The sequence below is a fragment of the Capricornis sumatraensis genome, chromosome 2 (genome assembly GCF_032405125.1).
Source record: "Capricornis sumatraensis isolate serow.1 chromosome 2, serow.2, whole genome shotgun sequence".
NCBI classification, from domain to species: Eukaryota; Metazoa; Chordata; class Mammalia; order Artiodactyla; family Bovidae; genus Capricornis; species Capricornis sumatraensis.
Window position 1 is genome coordinate 51,360,088 of NC_091070.1, and position 21,295 is coordinate 51,381,382.

General features: G+C 39.3%; 1 protein-coding gene across 2 annotated transcripts in view; it reads right to left on the reverse strand.

Annotated features, from left to right (window-relative positions):
* Positions 1–14,834: 14,834 nt before the first annotated feature.
* The window catches only part of SLTM (SAFB like transcription modulator), a 43,186-nt gene continuing 36,725 nt past the window's right edge, over positions 14,835–21,295 (reverse strand). For both annotated transcript variants that reach the window (XM_068963894.1, XM_068963893.1), the window contains exons 18-21: positions 20,346–20,651; positions 20,094–20,238; positions 17,911–18,071; positions 14,835–15,847 (exon numbers count right to left, since the gene is read on the reverse strand). In XM_068963894.1, coding sequence (XP_068819995.1) covers positions 15,739–15,847; positions 17,911–18,071; positions 20,094–20,238; positions 20,346–20,651 — 721 coding nt within the window. In that variant the 3' untranslated portion in view covers positions 14,835–15,738. The remainder of the gene's footprint in view (positions 15,848–17,910; positions 18,072–20,093; positions 20,239–20,345; positions 20,652–21,295) is intronic.

Consider the following 21,295-nt stretch of genomic DNA (forward strand, 5'->3'; position numbering starts at 1 on the left):
GAAGACCTACAAGACCTTTTAGAACTAACACCCAAAAAAGATGTCCTTTTCATTATAGGGGACTGGAATACAAAAGTAGGAAGTCAAGAAACACCTGGAGTAACAGGCAAATTTGGCCTTGAATATGGAATGAAGCAGGGCAAAGACTAATAGAGTTTTGCCAAGAAAATGCACTGGTCATAGCAAACACCCTCTTCCAACAACACAAGAGAAGACTCTACACATGGACATCACCAGATGGTCAACACCGAAATCAGATTGATTATATTCTCTGCAGCCAAAGATGGAGAAGCTCTATACAGTCAACAAAAACAAGACCAGGAGCTGACTGTGGCTCAGATCATGAACTCCTTATTGCCAAATTCAGACTGAAATTGAAGAAAACAGGGAAAACCGCTAGACCATTCAGGTATAACCTCAATCAGATCCCTTATGATTATACAATGGAATTGAGAAATAGATTTAAGGGCCTAGATCTGATAGATAGAGTGCCTGATGAACTATGGAATGAGGTTTGTGACATTGTACAGGAGACATGGATCAAGACCATCCCCATGGAAAAGAAATGCAAAAAAGCAAAATGGCTGTCTGGGGAAGCATTACAAATAGCTGTGAAAAGAGAAGCGAAAAGCAAAGGAGAAAAGGAAAGATATAAGCATCTGAATGCAGAGTTCAAAGAATAGCAAGAAGAGATAAGAAAGCCTTCTTCAGCGATCAATGCAAAGAAATACAGGAAAAGAACAGAATGGGAAAGACTAGAGATCTCTTCAAGGAAATTAGAGATACCAAGGGAACATTTCATGGAAAGATGGGCTCGATAAAGGGCAGAAATGGTATGGACCTAACAGAAGCAGAAGATATTAAGAAGAGGTGGCAAGAATACACAGAAGAACTGTACAAAAAAGATCTTCATGACCCGGATAATCACGATGGTGTGATCACTCATCTAGAGCCAGACATCCTGGAATGTGAAGTCAAGTGGGCCTTAGAAAGAATCACCCATCATCATACCTCATTACAATATACACAATAGGTTAAAACTAGTTTCTCTGCTTTCTCTTTTGCCCTCTTGTAATTCATTTTCAGAACAGCCATCAGAGCAAATCAGATCAGGTTATTCCCTTACTTAAAACCATCCTTTGTTTCTCTTCTCAGATTAAACTCAAACTCTTTGCTGTGGCTTTCAAACTCCTGCACACAATGCCCTCTGAATTCATTCAGTAAACAACCCTCCATGTCCCCGCCCCTATTCTGCATTTAAGCCACACCAGTTTTCTCTTAGCCCCAAGCACAGCAAGCCCCTTCTGGACTGGCTGTCGTTCTGCCTGGAAATCTCTTCCCCTAGATCCTCACATACAGAGTCGGACACAACTGACACGACTTAGCAGCAGCAACAGCAGATCTTCACATAGCAGACTTTGGATTATCCAAGTGTCAAATACCAGCTTCTCAGAGAAGTCCATGCTAGCCCTATTTCTAAAATTGGCTGACATTGCTTCCCATTGGTCACTATCCTATGGGTCTTTAAAAAATGCATATCTATATATTTGGGTGCACAGGGTCTTAGTTGCAGTATGTTGGATTTTTAGTTGTGGCATGTGGAATCTTTTTTTTTTTTTCAGTTGAGGTATGTGGGATCTACTTCCCTGACCTACATTGGGAGTGCAGAGTTTTAGACTCTAGACTTCCAGGGAAGTCCCCCTATGGCTCTTTTAATTTTCTCCAGGAGCCTCATTACTCTAATATTGCTTTGCTTGCTTAGTATCTTCCCCATTTAAAATATGAACTTCGTGAGGGCTTAGACTACACATGACTACTGTACCCCCATGCTTAAAATAGTGCCTGTTACAGTCTAGGTTCTCAACAGATGAAGCAATTAAGAATCAAAAAAATTAAATGATGTGTCCAAAATCATCCAGTAAGAGATGAAGCCAAAATTTGAACCCAAGTCTTTCACATTGAATTCTGGAGCCCTTCTATTACATGATAATGCTTGTAATATACATTCAGAACGCAATTATTTTCATTATCTAAGTAATCGATAAAAGTCCCCTGGCTTTTTGTTATTTGTAAAGCTTATAAAAAGCTAACTAAAATAACTTTCTTCTTTTTCCTTGCTGTAAAACATTATTATATTCACACATACACAGACCTTAAATGAATACTCTTATGTATCTGGAAAATGTTTTGTGTTAATAAAATAGGCCTTACCTTGACTATCCTATTTTTAATGGGCTAAAACTGATAGGAAAAGCCATATACTGATTTGTCAGAAAGTTATTAAAACAAATTTAGAACAATTTACTATGCAGTCAATGAGTTTATGTTCTTTTGAACAAAATTGGCTTTTAACTTAGTGTCTTATGTCCTCTGAAAAAGGTTTCATAATGCCATTCTCAAAGGGAAGAATTGTGGTTGGCTAACCACACATTTTGAGTGTCTGAAATAGAAATACAGAAATTATGTCCTAGGAAGAAAGGCGGTAGTAAGACAAATAAATAACCTGAGGATTTTCAAAATAATAGGTACATGTATTTTTAAAATACTCTGTAATTTTCTCCTCATAACTCTGGATTTTTTCCTTTAACTTTTTTGCATCAAACAAATATATGTACTTAGTTTATAAAGTCAAAGATGCTTCAGCAACATAAATGGACTTAGAGATTGTCAGGCTGGATGATATCGCTTATATATGGAATCTTTAAAAATGGTACAAATGAACTTATTTACATAACAGAACAGAGTCACAGATGTAGAAAACAATCTTTTGGTTACCAGGAGGGGAAGGGAGAGAGGGATAAATTGGGAGCTTGGGATTGGTGTATACACACTGCTGCTGCTGCTGGTGCTAAGTCGCTTCAGTCGTGTCTGACTCTGTGTGACCCCATAGATGGCAGCCCACCAGGCTCCCCCGTCCCTGGGATTCTCAAGGCAAGAACACTGGAGTGGGCTGCCATTTCCTTCCCCAATGCATAAAAGTGAAAAGTGAAAAGTGAAAGTGAAGTCGCTCACTCCTGTCCAACTCTTAGTGACCCCATGGACTGTAGCCCACCAGGCTCCTCCATCCATGGGATTTTCCAGGCGAGAATATTGGAGTGGGGTGCCATTGCCTTCTCTACTATACACACTACTATATATAAAATATATAATAAGGACCTACTGTATACCACAGGGAACTCTACTCAATACTCTATAATGATATATATAGGAAAACAATTTAAAGAAGAGGGGATATATGTATATGCATAACTGATTCACTTTGCTGTACACCTGAAACTGCCACAACATTGTAAATCAACTACATTCCAATAAAAATAATTTTTTAAGTTGCTTATATGATGTTTCTTGGTCTTTCACAGTTGCCTATGGACTTTCTGCCACATATGCTTTTCCTCCAATCTTCCCAATTTGGCAATGTACCAGCTTTTGATTAAACTGGTAATCAATGTTTATATTATGTCTGTTGTTCACAGCTGAGCTATGTATGGTTGTACAACTTTTTTTCTTCTCTTCATATTAATAATTGCCTTCTTTGGCCACTGCTTTAGTTCTTTTTGCACTTCTCACTAATTCATCTATAAACTTTTTGATAGAATTATAACTCCCTTCACTGTGGTACAAACATACTAGGTAAGCTGTTTTGTCTTTCTCTCACACATTCTCTCTAGCTCTCTTTCATTTTCTTGGGAATATCTTCCCTGTAATGTTCTATTTCTTGCTTCAGTCTGCACTAATTGCTCTCCATAAGACCCGCTGGATATCAGTCCTGGGATAACTTTTGTCATAATCCTAAGAATTTTCTTTTGGAGTGGATTTTCTATTTCTTGGACCCATGTCTATTTCTTTTTGGGTTACTTTCTTTTAAAATTATTTTTATTTATTTAATTAACTTTTTAGGTGTACAATGAAGGGATTCAGTTACAGATACATATATGTGTGTGTATATATGTATATATATATACTTAGATTCCTTTCCCATATAAGTTATTACAAGATATTGAATACAGGTCTCTGTGCTGCATAGTAAATCCTTGTTGTTTATCTATTTTGTACATAGTGTGACCTTTTGGTTTACTTCTCACATGGTTTACATTTCTAAGTAAATTCCTTAGGACGTGTGCAGATGGGGTACATCTGTGGGAAGAAGCAGGTATGACAATGTCTTTGTTTCGCCCTCAGACTCAATGGATAGCTCATCTGCATGCGGAAGTTTAGAGTGGAAACACGCATCTCTCAGGATTTCACAGGTACCGGTCTTGCTTCCAGTGTTACTGCAGTGGTGGCTTCCTCAGCCTGAACCCAGATGCGATGGCCTTTCCCTGCTCCCGCCCTGGTACCAGTCTCAGTGTTCTGCTGAGGCAGGAGCTGCTGACCCGCTCCACCTAGCCCACTAGGCCAACCTGCTCCCACCACCCACCCACTAGGCAAGCGGGCAGGTGGGAGCTCTGCTCCAGGGCACCAGCTTCCAGGCCTCCTCGTTGGCACAAGCTGACTGCTGGGGCCAGTGGTGAGCTGATCCCATGGCACCCGCAGCCTCAGACAGTGATCCTGGTTAATAGGCATGTCCGCTGCCTCTGCATGGCCACTGTGGTCTCTGCCGCTTGTGTGCCTCTCTCCATGGAGGGCTGGAGGAGGACATTCTGCAAAAGCAGGGTCCTTCAGACCAGCCGCTTTCTGGAGATGCACCTTTCTGCTTGTCCTGCAGAGGCACTCAGCAATTGGTTGGTGCCCTTAGCGGTACTGCTCAGCCATTGGTTGGCGCCATAGTGGGCCTCACCCCTTCCCCTCCTGTATGTAAAAGTTGCCTGAATTCAGACTGAGGGAAGATGGTTTTTTGAGCTGCTGTCTGCCATCTTCTCCATCTCAGTTCAGTTCAGTCGCTCAGTCATGTCCGTCTCTTTGCGACCCCATGAATCGCAGCACACCAGGCCTCCCTGTTCATCACCAACTCCGAGTTCACTCAAACTCACGTCCATCAAGTCAGTGATGCCATCCAGCCATCTCATCCTCTGTCATCCCCTTCAACTCCTGCCCCCAATCCCTCCCAGCATCAGAGTCTTTTCCAGTGAGTCAACTCTTTGCATCAGGTGGCCAAAGTACTGGAGTTTCAGCTTTAGCATCAGTCCTTCCAAAGAACACCTAGGATTGGTCTCCTTTAGGATGGACTGGTTGGATCTCCTTGTAGTCCAAGGGACTCTCAAGAGTCTTCTCCAACACCACAGTTCAAAAGCATCAATTCTTCGGCGCTCAGCTTTCTTCACAGTCCAACTCTCACATCAATACATGACCACTGGAAAAACCATAGCCTTAACTAGGTGGACATTTGTTGGCAAGGTAATGTCTCTGCTTTTGAATATGCTATCTAGGTTGGTCATAACTTTCCTTCCAAGGAGTAAGTGTCTTTTAATTTCATGGCTGCAATCACCATCTGCAGTCGTTTTGGACCCCAAAGAAATAAAGTCTGACACTGTTTCCACTGTTTCCCCATCTACTTCCCATGAAGTGATGGGACCAGATGCCATGATCTTCGTTTTCTGAATGTTGAGCTTTAAGCCAACTTTTTCACTCTCCTCTTTCACTTTCATCAAGAGGCTTTTAAGTTCCTCTTCACTTTCTGCCATAAGGGTGGATACCTGAGGTTCTTGATATTTCTCCCGGCAATCTTGATTCCAGCTTGTGTTTCTTCCAGCCCAGCATTTCTCATGATGTACTCTGCATATAAGTAAAATAAGCAGGGTGACAATGTACAGCCCTGACGTACTCCTTTTCCTATTTGGAGCCAGTCTGTTGTTCCATGTCCAGTTGCTTCCTGACATGCATATAGGTTTCTCCAAAAAACATCTATTTCTGCTTTATTGACTATGCCAAGGCCTTTGACTGTTTGGATCACAATAAACTGTGGAAAATTCTTCTCCATCTGCTAGATATTTCTCATTAAAGTCATTATTTCCTTGTTCCAATAACAGAGTCTCCCAGTTTATTGGCCTGTCATGTGGTGAGCAGAATGAGCTTGGGCTTGGTAATATTACTACCAAAATGTGCTTCTGACTTCGGATTCTTTGTATGTGGTTCTTACAGCCTAAAAGGTTTTAGGATCTTCTATCTTTGGTGGCCTGATATTTCAAAATGAATTGCCTTGATATGAGTCTTTTTTATTCACTGTTCCAGGGACTTGATGAAAGTTGCTCAGTTATGTCCAACTCTTTGCGATATCATGGACTATATACAGTCCATGGGATTCTCCAGGCCAGAATACTGGAGTGGGTAGCCTTTCCCTTCTCCAGGGGATTTTCCCAACCCAGGGACTGAACCCAGGTCTCCTGCATTGCAGGCGGATTCTTTACTATTGAGCCACAAGGGAAACCGTTGAAGAGACTTGGTGACTCTTTTCAATCTAAATGATCATGTCCTTCAGTTATGAGACATTTTCTTGTGTAATTTCTGCAACTTTAAAGGGCTTGCTATGGGATATCTGGCTGGCCTGTCATCCAATACTAGTCATAAAAATGCCTGTGTTGAAGTTTTTTTAAAGATTTACTTATAATTTTCTCTCTTTCAATTTAATAAAAGGAAAGATGGTACTTCTTGTGAAAAATTTTCTACAGATATCATTATTTTCTCTCCTTGGAAAGAGAGTAAGCTCTTCTTTTGAACAAGAAATGTCAAACTTATTATATTAAGATTAGGTAATATGTTGAGAAGTAAATGGCAACCCACTCCAGTATTCTTGCCTGGAAAAGTCCATTGACAGAGGAGCCTGGTGGGCTGCAGTCCATGGGGTTACATGACTGAGCATGTGTGCATGGGGGTGGGAGATGGGTTGGTAGCAATAAACTGGGAGAACTCAAAAAAAGGATTATATACTATGTATGCTTGTGTTTTAAACTTATAATGAATTAGCAAGAAATTCGTATTTGTCAACTCCTCAGCCATTGCTGGCTACATTCAGCCTCAGCCATGTCCATTTTGAGCAGAATGACTTCAATCTGCAGTGGGAGAAAGGATGGACTAGTGATGCCATTTGCACATTTCCCACGGCACCAAATACATAGGCCTCTTTCCGTTTTTCAGGGCCTGGGTGTGTGCTTAATTTGGTCATATAGGTGGGACAGGAAGGATTCAGATAAATAAGGCAGAAGCTGTACTGTGACAATCTCACTCATTGTTCTTAGAGGAGACCTTGGCATTTGTATTAGGTGCAGCCAAAAATGATCTAGGATGTTGGAAATGTACATCCACTTGACTAGGACTTGATAGTTTCATGCAAGGGAGAGATGGTTTGGGATGTGGCTGACACCAGAAGGATAACTTAGAATTGTTCCAAGACAAGCAACATCAGAAAACAGTGTGGGGTGTGAGTCAACCAGATTAATTACCAACTTCTGTCTGCATATGTAAGATAAAATAGTTGAGCCAATATTAATTAGACTTCCACTCCTCTGACTGGGTCCTTGGAAAAAACAGTAATAATAAAACATATCATATTAAGTAGAATAAACATTAAAATAGTAACTTAAATGTTCTAAATTTTTTTACATGAATTAGTGCTTTTGCTCTCAATTAGAACCCAATGAAGTAAGCACAACATTACCCCCATTTTACAGATGATGCAACTGAGTCAAAGAGAGGTTAAGTAACTAGTCTAAACACATACCAGTAGTGTTCAGGAAGTTCAAAGCATGAATCCTCATAAAGAAAATAAAGTGTCTTCTTCAGCGATCAATGCAAAGAAATAAGAGGAAAACAACGGAATGGGAAAGACTAGAGATCTCTTCAAGAAAATCAGAGATAACAAGGGAACATTTCATGCAAAGATGGGCTCCATAAAGGACAGAAATCATATGGACCTAACAGAAGCAGAAGATATTAAGAAGAGGTGGCAAGAATACACAGAAGAACTGTACAAAAAGGATCTTCACGGCCCGGATAATCACAATAGTGTGATCACTAATCTAAAGCCAGACATCTTGGAAAGTGAAGTCAAGTGGGCCTTAGAAAGCATCACTATGAACAAAGCTAGTGGAGGTGATGGAATTCCAGTTGAGCTCTTTCAAATCCTGAAAGATGATGCTGTGAAAGTGGTGCACTCAATATGCCAGCAAATTTGGAAAACTCAGCAGTAGCCACAGGACTGGAAAAGGTCAGTTTTCATTCCAATCCCAAAGAAAGGCAATGCCAAAGAATGCTCAAACTACCGCACAATTGCACTCATCTCACATGCTAGTAAAGTAATGCTCAAAATTTCCAATCCAGGCTTCAGCAGTATGTGAACTGTGAACTCCCTGATGTTCAAGCTGATTTTAGAAAAGGCAGAGGAACCAGAAATCAAATTGCCAACATCCGCTGGATCATCGAAAAAGCAAGAGAGTTCCAGAAAAACATCTATTTTTGCTTTATTGACTATGCCAAAGCCTTTGACTGTGTGGATCACAATAAACTGTGGAAAATTCTTCAAGAGATGGGACTACCAGACCACCTAACCAGCCACTTGAGAAATCTGTATGCAGGCCAGGAAGCAAGAGTTAGAACTTGACATGGAACAACAGACTGGTTACAAATAGGAAAAGGAGTACATCAAGGCTGTATATTGTCACCCTGCTTATTTAACTTATATGCAGAGTACATCATGAGAAACGCTGGGCTGGAAGAAACACAAGCTGGAATCAAGATTGCCGGGAGAAATATCAATAACCTCAGATATGCAGATGATACCACCCTTATGGCAGAAAGTGAAGAGGAACTAAAAAGCCTCTTGATGAAAGTGAAAGAGGAGAGTGAAAAAGTTGGCTTAAAGCTCAACATTCAGAAAACCAAGATCATGCCATCTGGTCCCGTCACTTCTTGGGAAATAGATGGGGAAACAACAGAAACAGTGTCAGACTTAATCTTTGGGGTGTCCAAAATCACTGCAGATGGTGATTGCAGCCATGAAATTAAGACACTTACTCCTTGGAAGGAAAGTTATGGCCAACCTAGATAGCATATTCAAAAGCAGAGACATTACTTTGCCAACAAAGGTCCATCTAGTCAAGGCTATGGTTTTTCCAGTAGTCCTGTATGGATGTGAGAGTTGGACTGTGAAGAAAGCTGAGTGCCGAAGAATTGATGCTTTTGAACTGTGGTGGTGAAGACTCTTTGAGAGTCCCTTGTACTGCAAGGAGATTCAACCAGTCCATCCTAAAGGAGATCAGCCCTGGGATTTCTTTGGAAGGACTGATGCTAAAGCTGAAACTCCAATACTTTGGCCACTTCATGCAAAGAACTGACTCATTGGAAAAGACTCTGATGCTGGGAGAGATTGGGGGCAGGAGTTGAAGGGGATGACAGAGGATGAGATGCCTGGATGGCACCACTGACTCGATGGACGTGAGTTTGAGTGACTCCGGGAATTGGTGATGGACAGGGAGGCCTGGTGTCCTGCAATTCATGGGGTCGCAAAGAGACGGACACGACTGAGCGACTGAACTGAATTACTTAGTACAATGCTTAGTACATGGTAAGTGCTCAATAAATATAAACTTCTGTGATGACAAGCAAGGTTTGTAACATGCCCTATGATGTTACCCTTTAGTCTCCTGTGATTCGGTAGAATGAATAGAGTTGCCTATATTTGAATTTTTTTTAAGTTAGAGAGGAATCATAAAGGTCATAAATCTGTAGATAAAGAAAGTGGGGTCCATAAAAGTTAGATTATATGCTTCAGCTAGTAGGATCAGAACCAGACTCCAAGACTTCTAACTCTGGATCTAGTCTCTTACCCTTGGTATCAATCTATAATCCTTTTAAAAGGTGACTCTCCCAGTTAATATACTAAATATAAAGTACTGCTTATCTAAATAATATGCAGAATTAGTATTTCACAGCTTAACCAAGACAGTTTTAAAGCCCTAGACACAAGTTCCCAATGCTGAAGTTAACCTCCCCTATCCCACGTGGTTCAACGATATGAAATTATTATTCATCAGTTAACTGGAAAATTACATTATTCAGAGCATCTCATCCCACTGGCAAGATGGTGTTTCTAAAACTAAAATGACATGTTGGAGCAGTGATGAGGAAAACTCTACTAATAAAATTGGCAGCTGCTCTTCAAAGAACATTTGGTTCTTCCTACTCTGAGCTGTATCTCCATAATGATTCTCAACCCAGGCTGCACACGTGGATCCTTTGGGGAAGCTTTGGCAGACAAATATGCTAAAGTGCTGCCCTGAATGTCTTGGAGTAGGGTCCAGGCTTGAGAAGTATTTACTGCCTTATCTCACCAAATTAGACCTAAGATTTCATCAGCAACAGCTATACTATTTCAATTCTTATGTAACCAGCAACATTTACAGATGAAATTTTTTTATCATCAGAGAGCACAAGTTTGCTGCAAGAGAATGAGTGAGAATTAGTTCAGTATTCCATGCATGTTTTGACCGTTTAAATCCTTACAACAGCCCTGCAAGGTAAGCCAAGTTCATCATAGCATCTTGGACTTACAGATAAGCTGCCCATAATTGTACCCACCTAGTAAATGGCAAACTGCCACTTGAACTCCTAATTCCTGCATATCCCCTAAGTCTTTAGACTGGACAGTCCTGTAGGTTGTCCAGAAACGAGGGCCTTTCCTATGGTACAGTCTGGCCCAAGTGTGATTTGTTAAGAGTGGTTCTGTGGTAGTGAAATGTACACAAGGTGAAGCAGACCCAGTCAGGGTGCTTTTCCTGAAGCCAGAAAGCCAAGAACAAGAGGAACCAAGGATTGCAGATCATTTGGGAAATAGAGTAAAAGTAATTTTAAAAGCTCATAGGTATATGATAATTTTAAAAAAACTGGGATACTTCAGGGTTTTTATCTTACAGGATGTTTTAGAATTTTTAGTCTATCGTATACTTAAGAAATGTACTATATATCTTACTTCTCATGGTAACTGATCTGTCTCCTGTCCACTCCATCTCCCAAATGCCTGCCTGGTAGACCATAATGAGTAAAGTAATGAAGTTAATATATGTTGACAGAAATTTGAGACAGAAAACAGTCTTTATCCAAATGACTGGTTATTGTTTGAGCTTTTGATGTAAGCATTTTCTTAATAAATCAATAAAAATTTAACCACTGAGCAGATTTCATATTCTTGCTTCCTAACCCAGATGTCAAATCCAAGTGGGAAGTAAATATATGATTTGGTGAGCTTGGAACTGGAGCAAAGATGATTTGATGGTTAATATTCATGCCTAAGAGGCTTCTCAGGTGGCTCAGTAGTAGAGTCTGCCTGCAATGCAGGTGCAGGAGATGCCATGGGCTCAGTAACCTGGTTCAGGAAGATTGCCTGGAGGAGGGCATGGCAACCCACTCCAATATTCTTGCCTCAAAGAATCCCAAGGACAGAGGAGCCTGGCCGGGCACAGTTCACAGGGTTGCACAGAGTCGGGCACAACTGAAGCAACTCAGCACACACATCCTGCCTAAGGCAGGCATCTACTCTTTGTTTGGCTTAAGTCTGATGGTCCGGGCAACCTGTCTCTAAACAGTCCCATTTCTTGCTGCCGCAAAGGGAGCAGATGCTCGCCCTCCTCAAGTGCTTACCTCAATTTTCACCAGATACTCTCAAAGTTACAAGTATTCAATCTTAGAAAATGTGTTCAGTCAGTCAGTTCAGACGCTCAGTCATGTCTGATTCTGCGACGTGGACTGCAGTATGCCAGGCTTCCCCGTCGATCACCAACTCCCAAAGCTTTTGCAAACTCAGGTCTATCAAGTCGGTGATGCCATCCAACCATCTCATCCTCTGTCATCCCCTCCTCCTCCTGCCTTCAATCCTTCCCACTATCAGGGTCTTTTCAAGTGAGTCAGTTCTTTGCATCAGGTGGCCAAAGTATTGGAGTTTCAGCTTCAGCATCAGTCCTTCCAATGAATATTCAGGACTGATTTCCTTTAGGATGGACTGTTTTGATCACCTTGCCATCCAAGGGACTCTCAAAGAGTCTTCTCCAATACCACAGTTCAAAAGCATCAATTCTTCGCACTCAGCTTTCTTTATGGTCCAATTCTCACATCCATACACTGGAAAAACCATAGCTTTGACTAGATGGACCTTTGTTGGCAAAGTAATGTCTCTGCTTTTTAATATGCTGTCTAGGTTGGTCATAGCTTTTCTTCCAAGAAGCAAGTGTCTTTTAATTTCTTCTAATTAGAAAACCGTGTTGGTTACACCAATTCATTTGTACCAAGCCCAGACCCCCACCCCAACCGCTATTCCTACCAAACTGCAGCCCCTAAGTACCTTCTAGAAAAATTCTGAATTCTCCATATAGGTATTTACTTGACAATTCTTTATTGAGTAGCTACTAAGTGTGAGGTGCTCAGGATATGGAAGTGAAAACTAAACAAAAAAAACTGCAGACAAAACTGCTGCCCTCCTGGAGTGTACATCTAAGCTGGAAGAAATATATGATAAATGTCAGATGGGAAGGGGGAGGGAGAATATTGAGAATGGATAAAAGTATTATAAAAGTTATAAATACTAGGGAAGGCATCACTGAGAAAGTGACATTTCCACAAAGTGGATGTGGCGGGGGAGTGTATTCCAGATCAAGGCAAAAGGCCAGAGATGGGAGACTGTATTCAAGAAACAGGAAGAGGCTGATGTGGCGGAAACAAAGTTTGCAAGGAGAAGCAGGAAACAAGGTGATCAGAAGTAGCGCAATTCCAAAGGCTGGGTTTATTCCAAGGGAGATACGGCAATATTTGAAGGTTTAGAACAGAAAAAAGAAAAACATCTGCCATTTGGTGGGGGAGACATAAAAGTAATTGGTACAGAATACATACGTGAAAATTAACTGTTTGGAAGCTTACTCTTAAGCCTGGTTAGAAGCACCAAGTATAACAAAGAGAGAGGAAGGAAAGACAGAACCTTATTTTGCAGGAAGCACTTAAGGACTTCAGAAAACAGTTTTTTTCAGGTAAAAATAAGCTGATGCAGTTTGACTGATCTGTTTACATGATGCAATTTGACTGATGCAGTTTACATGATGTAGAAAAGAAAATTTTATGTATGAGCCTTATTGATTTTGAAGAGAGTGGCTTAACATTTGTGAGGATTAGCTAGTTTGTTGGGGGGTGGTGGTGACTGAAATGTTAAATTAGAGACACTGAGAGGAAAGCTAATTAAGCAGTTAGAGGTGTTGGAAAAGATTCATCTTTAGGTAACAAGCTAGATTAGATGAGGTTTGAAAGAATGCAAAAGTAATTTGACATTTTTGTAGTTTAAGGATTCAGTAAGTGTTTAATTGTTGGAACCGGCTTAAATATGGAGGAATTCAATACAGGGGATTCAATACAGACAGAAGGGTTTCTAAATGTTTCTATGCAATTCTGAAGTTTTTACATCTCTTTTACAATTATTTTGGGCAATTATTTGAAACTATAATTATTTGAAGTTTCTGACTTCAGTGTCTTGTCCAAGCTTATTAAGACTGGCTCTTTCAAAAAAAAAAAAAAAGACTGGCTCTTTCTTCTTTTTTAAAAACCACATCTTTCCTGAACCACTGTAAGCTGTCTGTTACTCCTCAATCACTGAAACCTTCTAACATAATGCTGAAACAGTTTTGGATTGTTTGATAAGTATATGGAGAGTAACAAAATTTTCTCTTTTCTCTTGGTTTTGAGGAACTCATCCTCGGATTTCACTACTGATCCTTAGCCAGCCAGATATCTAGTAACTGATGCCCCTGAACCCTGAGGGTTACTTCCAAACCCAGTGCCAAAACTTCAGAAGGCAGTTCTGTTAGGTTTTTTCAACTTAAAAATGCTATACTATGGCAACTTTGAGGAAAAAAATAACTACCTACCAGTCTGGACAGTTGTGCCATTCAGTGTTAGGTGTAGAAAAGATTATAACAAATCAAAGATCTAATATTTTAAGAGATTACTTCTCAGATCCATATCTGAAAATGGATAGAACAATAATCGTTACTTACAGCTAGTAGGATTCTTTTTGAGTATTAGGCAAGCAATGCATTTAAAATGCTTAGTACATTGCCCAGCAAATAAAGTGCTTAGCAATGTTAGCAACTGGGTAATCCATTATTGTAAGCATAGCTCCACTCTACCAGTAGGGAAAAAGATCAAAAGTGACCTAAAGACCCAAAGTTTACGAAGAGGCAAAGCAGAAAAGTAAGTTAGTTCACTGCAATACATAACTGAGACTTCTGTTGTACCATTGTACAATGTGCAGAGGGGATCAGGAAATGAAGAAGTAGACTTCTACACACAGACAGACCCCTGCTCCAAAACTACAGGGTTAGGAAAGGAAGAAAAGGGTATGAAATCCAGAACAATAGAAAAAGTGCCAGTTCCCCAAAGAGTCAAAGACAAAGGTACCCTGGCTGCCTTCAATAAAGAACTTCTATAAAGACTCCTCAAATCAAAAGGTGGCCTCTGGGCAATCCCTTGGCACCCATCTTTTACTTTGTACACGCTGCTGAGTTTTCTAAGAATCTAGACCATCTGAACTACTGATTCACATGAAGGAATATGGGAGGCTTTAAGAGGTGGTATTCAGAATTTTCCTTGAAGGACTTCCCTGGAAAAGATGCTTTAAAAAAATAAAAAGTCATAAGGTTAGTGCTTAAGTTTCCAACACTTCAGTAAAAGTGAAGAGTCAGTCAAACTTATATCTTAGGAAGAAGACCAAAACGCTGTCGTTAAAGCTCTAAACTTAGTCAATTACTTGGAGTAAGGAAAAGGGCTGGAGGACCAATACCTAAAACGCTGGAAACAAAGACACATACACTTCCAGGTGTGGATTTTTATTTTCACAAAGAGACAACAATGCCTTCCCACATACAAGTATTTACAAAACCCAACTGATTCACCAATCTAGAACCTGGGTTTTTGTTTTTTGTTTTTCCACTTCTCAACATAGTTGGGAATATGGAAACATTAATACCAACACAATTCCCAGAGATGGAATTTATCCATCAAACAGTGCAGATTACCTAAAAGTGCACTTACCTGCACAACTCAGTCTAAGAACCTCAGTGATACAAACCTCATGGCCAAGGTTTCATTAATCTATTTGGTTTCATACCATGCAAACCTGAACAAGTGTGCTGCTACACTAAACTGAAAATCGGTTTTCATTTTACAATTAAAAAGGTTCTCAACGCTTTAGCAACTATACAGAATATGAAGGTTTATTTCAAAAAAGAGTACATTTCTTAAAACCAGGATACACAGATGCACTTAATGTAACAGTACCTTCTGCAAAAATAGGTTACATAATACTCAGAAATGCAAGGAACAATCTTATTTTCTAAAAATTAAACAGCAGACTTCTTAAGCTTAAACAGCCTTCAAAATGGAGGCTGAAAATTCTTGTTGATAAGAAGTAACTCTAGAGCCTGACACCACAGAGCTAATGCTGCAAATTAAACCACTACCACACACCTGCAAACTACTCTTTATATTCACACAGCGTTAAACAAAATGGTTTTGATTCCTATCCTTTCCAATGTGTCTTGGTGCTGCAAGAAAAAAAGTTGAATGATACACAAAACTATTAAAAGTTACAACGGAACTATTTAAACATCTTCTCCAAAATTGAGAAAAGCAATCATGTTAAATTTTAAAAAAAGAGAAAAAGGAAAAGTCTGACAACTCTCAAGCAAGTCAGAGGTCCTCTTCATAAGTAGTCAAGTAAAGTTTACAGGAGATTTCAATAAATTATCTTGAAACCATGGCAGCAAGTAATTTTCAGAATCGTCGTGGAGGTCCACCCTTAAATGGCTTAAATCCAGAGCCACTTCCTCTTGGCATGGAATTGCCACTGATTTGTACAATTCTATTAATTGGGGATGCATTACTGAAAAAAGGTTTAAAAGAAAAAAATGTCAGAGAAGAAAATAACTACAGCTAATACCTAAAAAGTGATTATCATTTAACAGACACTGTTCATTGTACTTTACTCATATTAAATAATTTACTTTTTTCTACAGTTCTGTGAGGTATGTACCATTACTAACCCCGCTTTCCTGATGAAGAGTGATACAGCATTTAAGTTACCTGCCTAAGATCACAATGATTATCTGATAATAAACAGTGGTGTAAGGATTTCAGCTCTAACAGTCTTGTGTTAAACCCCTGCCTCTTAGTAAGCCATGTCATGGTCTGCATATGAATGGACTTCTCAAAGTGTGGTCCCCAGAGCTGCATCAGCATCAACTAGGAACTTGAACCTCTGAACTACAGGACATCATTTAAGAAATACTTTTGGAATTTCTTTTATATGAATAATGCAAAGTAGGTATGAATAAATAATATAGGAATAAAAACCCACCCCAAAAAAACAAATTTGGAAGATAAAAATCCATGGTGAAATGGTTTAAGGATAAAACCTGATTAAAGAAAGGCTTGGATGCCAGGCTAAGTAATCTAAAGAAGCTGCTTGTAGTTCTGCAGCAAGTAAATGGTGTACAAAAACAGTCTCACCAGTTAAATTTAGAAATAATGTGAAAAAATGGAGGAGAGAAAAATATTGGGAAGATCGACAGGAGCTGAAATGAAAAAGACAAAGCTACCACAAATTTTTTTTTTTAACTGAACCATACTTAGAAGTTTATGCTAGACAAGAAGAAAAATAAAGATGAGGCCCATATTTTTTCCAGTCCGGTACTGGCAAATTAAAAGAAGTTGGAGACAGAACATAAAGATCTGAAACAGGAGGGAAATGAGTTTCCTTGTGACCTTGAATTTATTGACTCATCCAAGCATCTACATGGTGATCACAATATAAAACAATAAAGAATACTGTCTAAAATCCAACCATGTGAAGGAGCCAATAAAATAAATAAAAATAAAATTATGGTACATTAGAAAACAGAGGAATGTTTCAAAAAAGGAAAATCAAAAGGGTTTAATCACCAAAGAGCGCAAGAACTAAAAATAAAATAAAGGAATCTGTATTTATCAAGAAAAAAGGTATGGGTGACCTTTAAAAACTAAGGATAGGGGAAGGAGAGGGTGGGAAAAATCTGACATATATACACTACCATGTGTAAGAGAGAGAGCTAGTGGGAACCTGCTCTACGGCACAGGGAGCTCAGCTAGGTGCTCTGTAAACACCTAGATGGATGGACAGAGGTAGGGGGTGGGAGGGAAGTTCAAGAGGGAGAGGATATATGTATACATATACCTGATTCATTTCCTTGTACAGCAGAAACTAACACAATATTGTAAAACAATTATCTTCCACTTTAAAAAAAAAGAATGAGTGATGAGGCTGGGCAGGCACAACTATAACACTCACTTAAATCTGATGGTGGAAGCAACCAATAGAATAGTAGTAATGTTACCAGGTCAGTGAGCTAAGCCAATGTCCCTTCTAAGATAGATGAATGGGAAAGAATGAATTGTATAGAAGAGATAAGCCAAATACTTGTCAGCTGAAGGGTCACAATGGATATTGGTATGAAGAGAAAATAAAGCTCATCTCTTAGCATCTGAACAGGGTTTGGAGTAAATGTCCAAAAATTCTGATACAGCTATTTGAGAAAGGAGGAAGCAGAACATACTTTCAGTTTCTTCTTCCTTTCTAAAAATTTTTGTAATGATAGTGAACAAGAAGATTGTTCCAATATGAAATTAATATTCCTGTCTGCTGGATTCTGACATGTATACATACCTATATCAAGATCTATGCCAAAATATCGATTAATTAACTTATAATGAGGAATATTAACATCAGAGCTTGAGCACAAACCCTGCATATAATCTCCTGGAGACTTTGAGTTAATATGAAGAAATATTCTGGGCAGACCTACGGTTGTTATTCATTATAATTCAATCTCTCAGAAACCATAACGACTTTTAAAGAAAAAAGGTTTGGTTGTATGCTGGCAGAAAAACTTGAACTGATTAATTACTTACCTCGTATGTTGCGTTATCATGCCTGCTCCTGTCCGGCCATCGCCCATTCGCCTTGTATCATGGTAGCCAGGCCCTTGGGAAGGTGGACCATGCCATTCTTTCCTTGGTCCACTTGTGTCCCGTCCATGGCGTTCAACTACATGTCGTTCTTCAGGATAGTGCTAAAGAATAACATATTAAAAGAAAACCTCAGCTTCAGGCCAATTTACTTATGCTGGTATACTTCTCATGTCAGAAAGAAATTAAGATGTCTGAGAAGATCAAAGAACGAATAATATGAGAAAAGGTTCCCATCTACTTTGAACTGGGAAGCTACTCAGGCTACAAGGGTAGAAAAGTAGAAAATGATTCAACATTGTTATTTCTATACCTTCTAACACCCATGTACTTTTTGACCCTTGAGTATTTCTGGATCTATATATAATGCCTAGATCTCTACATGTGTTAAGAAGGCATACTGAGAGATCAGAACCTTAAGACAATCAGGGTAGGGTATACGATCCACATGCAAGTACCACACAGAAATAGGAGCTGTCATCTTATTTTACATAGTAGTAGTTACTGTTATGGCTCTTACAAGGCCTTACATCCATGACTATTAAAAAAAAGAATTCTGAACATAAAGAAACAAAGAAAACTAAGGATCTGAGGGAGGAAAAAAAAAAAAAGTCAAAAGTTATGAAAGCCTACAGAAATCTGAAGGTGCTCTATAGATACATACTGCTGTCAGAACAGCTTACAGACCCAACACCATGAAAACGAAATTTCCAAGGGAGGAATAAGATCTTTTCCCTAAAGATACCTTTTGCAAAAAGGGTAACTGAATGCACAGGGGCTAGTCTATGAGACTGCATTAAACTTTAAATAAGGCAGAATATCTGGATTATATTAACCAAATTTTAAAAGGTTCTATTCAGGGTATATAGCTCAATGAATTGATCTACTGACTATTTCTACTTACTAGAAACACTGAAACTTATAAATCCCAGCAGGCCCAAATGTGTTTCAAAAATGTTTTATATGAAATGGAAAACACAAAGTGGTATTAACTAGAATGCCTAGAGATTAAAAAGTTTTCTGGTAAAAAGTTGTTACAAAACCACAGAGCACCAGAGGATAATAGAGGTTGAAGGATGGATACACACACATATATACACTTCCAAATTCTTTTCTGTAATTTAAGAATATTCTATCTTCACTACTGTCAACCTGTATCATGCCAGTTATTTCATCAACAAATCAGGTAAAAGGTTTTTGCTCATTTGAATTGCAAACAGATGTCCTCTGTTCATTAACTTACAAAATACTCAGTCAATGAAGTGTTGCAGGAGTAAAAAGCAATTAAAAAACACAAAATATTCCATTTACCTACCTCTAAAAATAAAAGAACAAAAAAGAGACAAGTGTTTTATTTCAGTTCTACACTTTATTTAATTAAGCAGGAGGAAAGAGAGAGTATTACTTAAAGGAAAAAAAAAAAGGAAAACGATGACAGAAACACACATACAGGTCAAAGATTTTCCACCCAGTTTGAAAATCTCAATTTCTTAAAAAAGAAATAAAGCCAAAGTCATCATTAAGAAGGTTCATCTACCAAATACAACAATTCTCAAATTTCAGCAGGAATTTAAATAAAAACTTTAGAGATTAAATCAAATTATTATGTTGTACACTTTAAACTTACATGGTTTTGTTTGTCAATTATATTTTTAAAAACTAGAATAAAAAAAAAAACTTCAGGGCTAGTATCCTGCTTCTCTGGACTACTATGTTCAACTACTGTCTTGAAAATACGAAAGGGACTCCCTGGTAGTCCAGTGATTGAGAATCTGCCATCCAATGCAGAGTACTCAAGTTCTATCCCTGGTGAGGGAACTAAGATCCCCCTTGCCACAGGGAAACTAAGCCCATGCACAGCAACTTCTCAGCCCGCCTACTCTGGAGCCTGCACACAACTAGAGAGGCCCACACGCTGCAGGCTTCAACTAAGACCTGATGCAGGGAAACAAGTAAATATTTTTTTAAAAAATACAAGGCGCATTAAGACCTTTCGTGAGAAACGAGTCTGCCAATCATGCCAATCTAACGAGGTCATGCCCAAATGATACTATAAATACAATGTCTCAATGAGTCCTCTAAATTTATTTCTGGAGAGTTGACAATAAACTCTCATAAGCACTTACCTGTGCTCCACTTCCTCGGTCAGTGATTACTGCTCTGTCTCCCTCCCTGTTTCCATAGCCAGAAGCATTACTGCGAGTTCCGGGAGGAGCCCCTCTTACACTGTGCCCTGATACTTCTCTCCCAGATCGTTCTGGCCTTTCAACTCTGTTAAACAAAATTCAAGAACATATACAATCAAACTCTAACCTTTTTTGAAAAACCCAAGTGCTTTATTACCACCATTAGCTAGGCATTAGAAACTATACAAATACCTTGTTTCCCGTTTGTCAGTGGACATGCCTCCTTCAGCCTTCCAGGAGGTTGGTCTAGATGGATTGGGCCCTCCTTCTCGAGGATGTCTAGGGTGGGTGGTATCAGGTCTGTCATGAATGATCACTGTTCTCCTCTCATCTCGTTCCCCTCGTCTGTCTGTTTCTCGAAGTTCGTTTCTTGGTGGTGGAGGCTCATTTCTTCTGGAATCACTGAAATTTTTGGGATACCTTTCAAAACCTAGATCTTCTCTTCGTGCAGAAGGACGTGGTTTTTTCCCTTCACTTTGACCAACAAAACGTTCTCTCCTGTTATCCAAAACAAAGAAAACAGGTTTTGAGAAGTACTTGGTCTGATTCTTCTTAACTTTATTTACATAACCTACAGTAAGAACACCTTCTTTAAAAAATAACTTAAGGCAAAGAACAAAATAGCCATAATTACTGATTGTAATGGGGCTTCCCAGGTAGCTCAGTGGTAAAGAATCTCCCTATCAATGCAAGAGAAATGGGTTTGATCCCTGGGTTGGAAAGATTCCTTGGAGGAGAAAATGGCAACCCACTCCACTATTCTTGCCTGGAAAGCCCCATGGACAGCGGAGCCTGGCGGGCTACAGTCCACAGGGCTGCAAAGAGTCAGACATGCCTGAGCACAATGATGACTGAGCATAATAACCTATGTTCTTTTAAACTGAACTAAATGTCTGGCATGAAGGGTGGTTTTTTGGCATACAAGGGAAATTACATCAAACACTCAAGTCACTACCAACCTGAAGGATATTTTACTATCCTTCACAAGTGAGACACATCCTAAGGTAACAATACTTTCACTTAGTTTTAAAGGTTAAGAAGATAAAGCCTACCTACTTAAGCATGTTATAGTGGCCTATAAAACTAATTTTGAATACAGAATCACATTCTCATTAACAAATAGAAAAACCAAACATGATTTG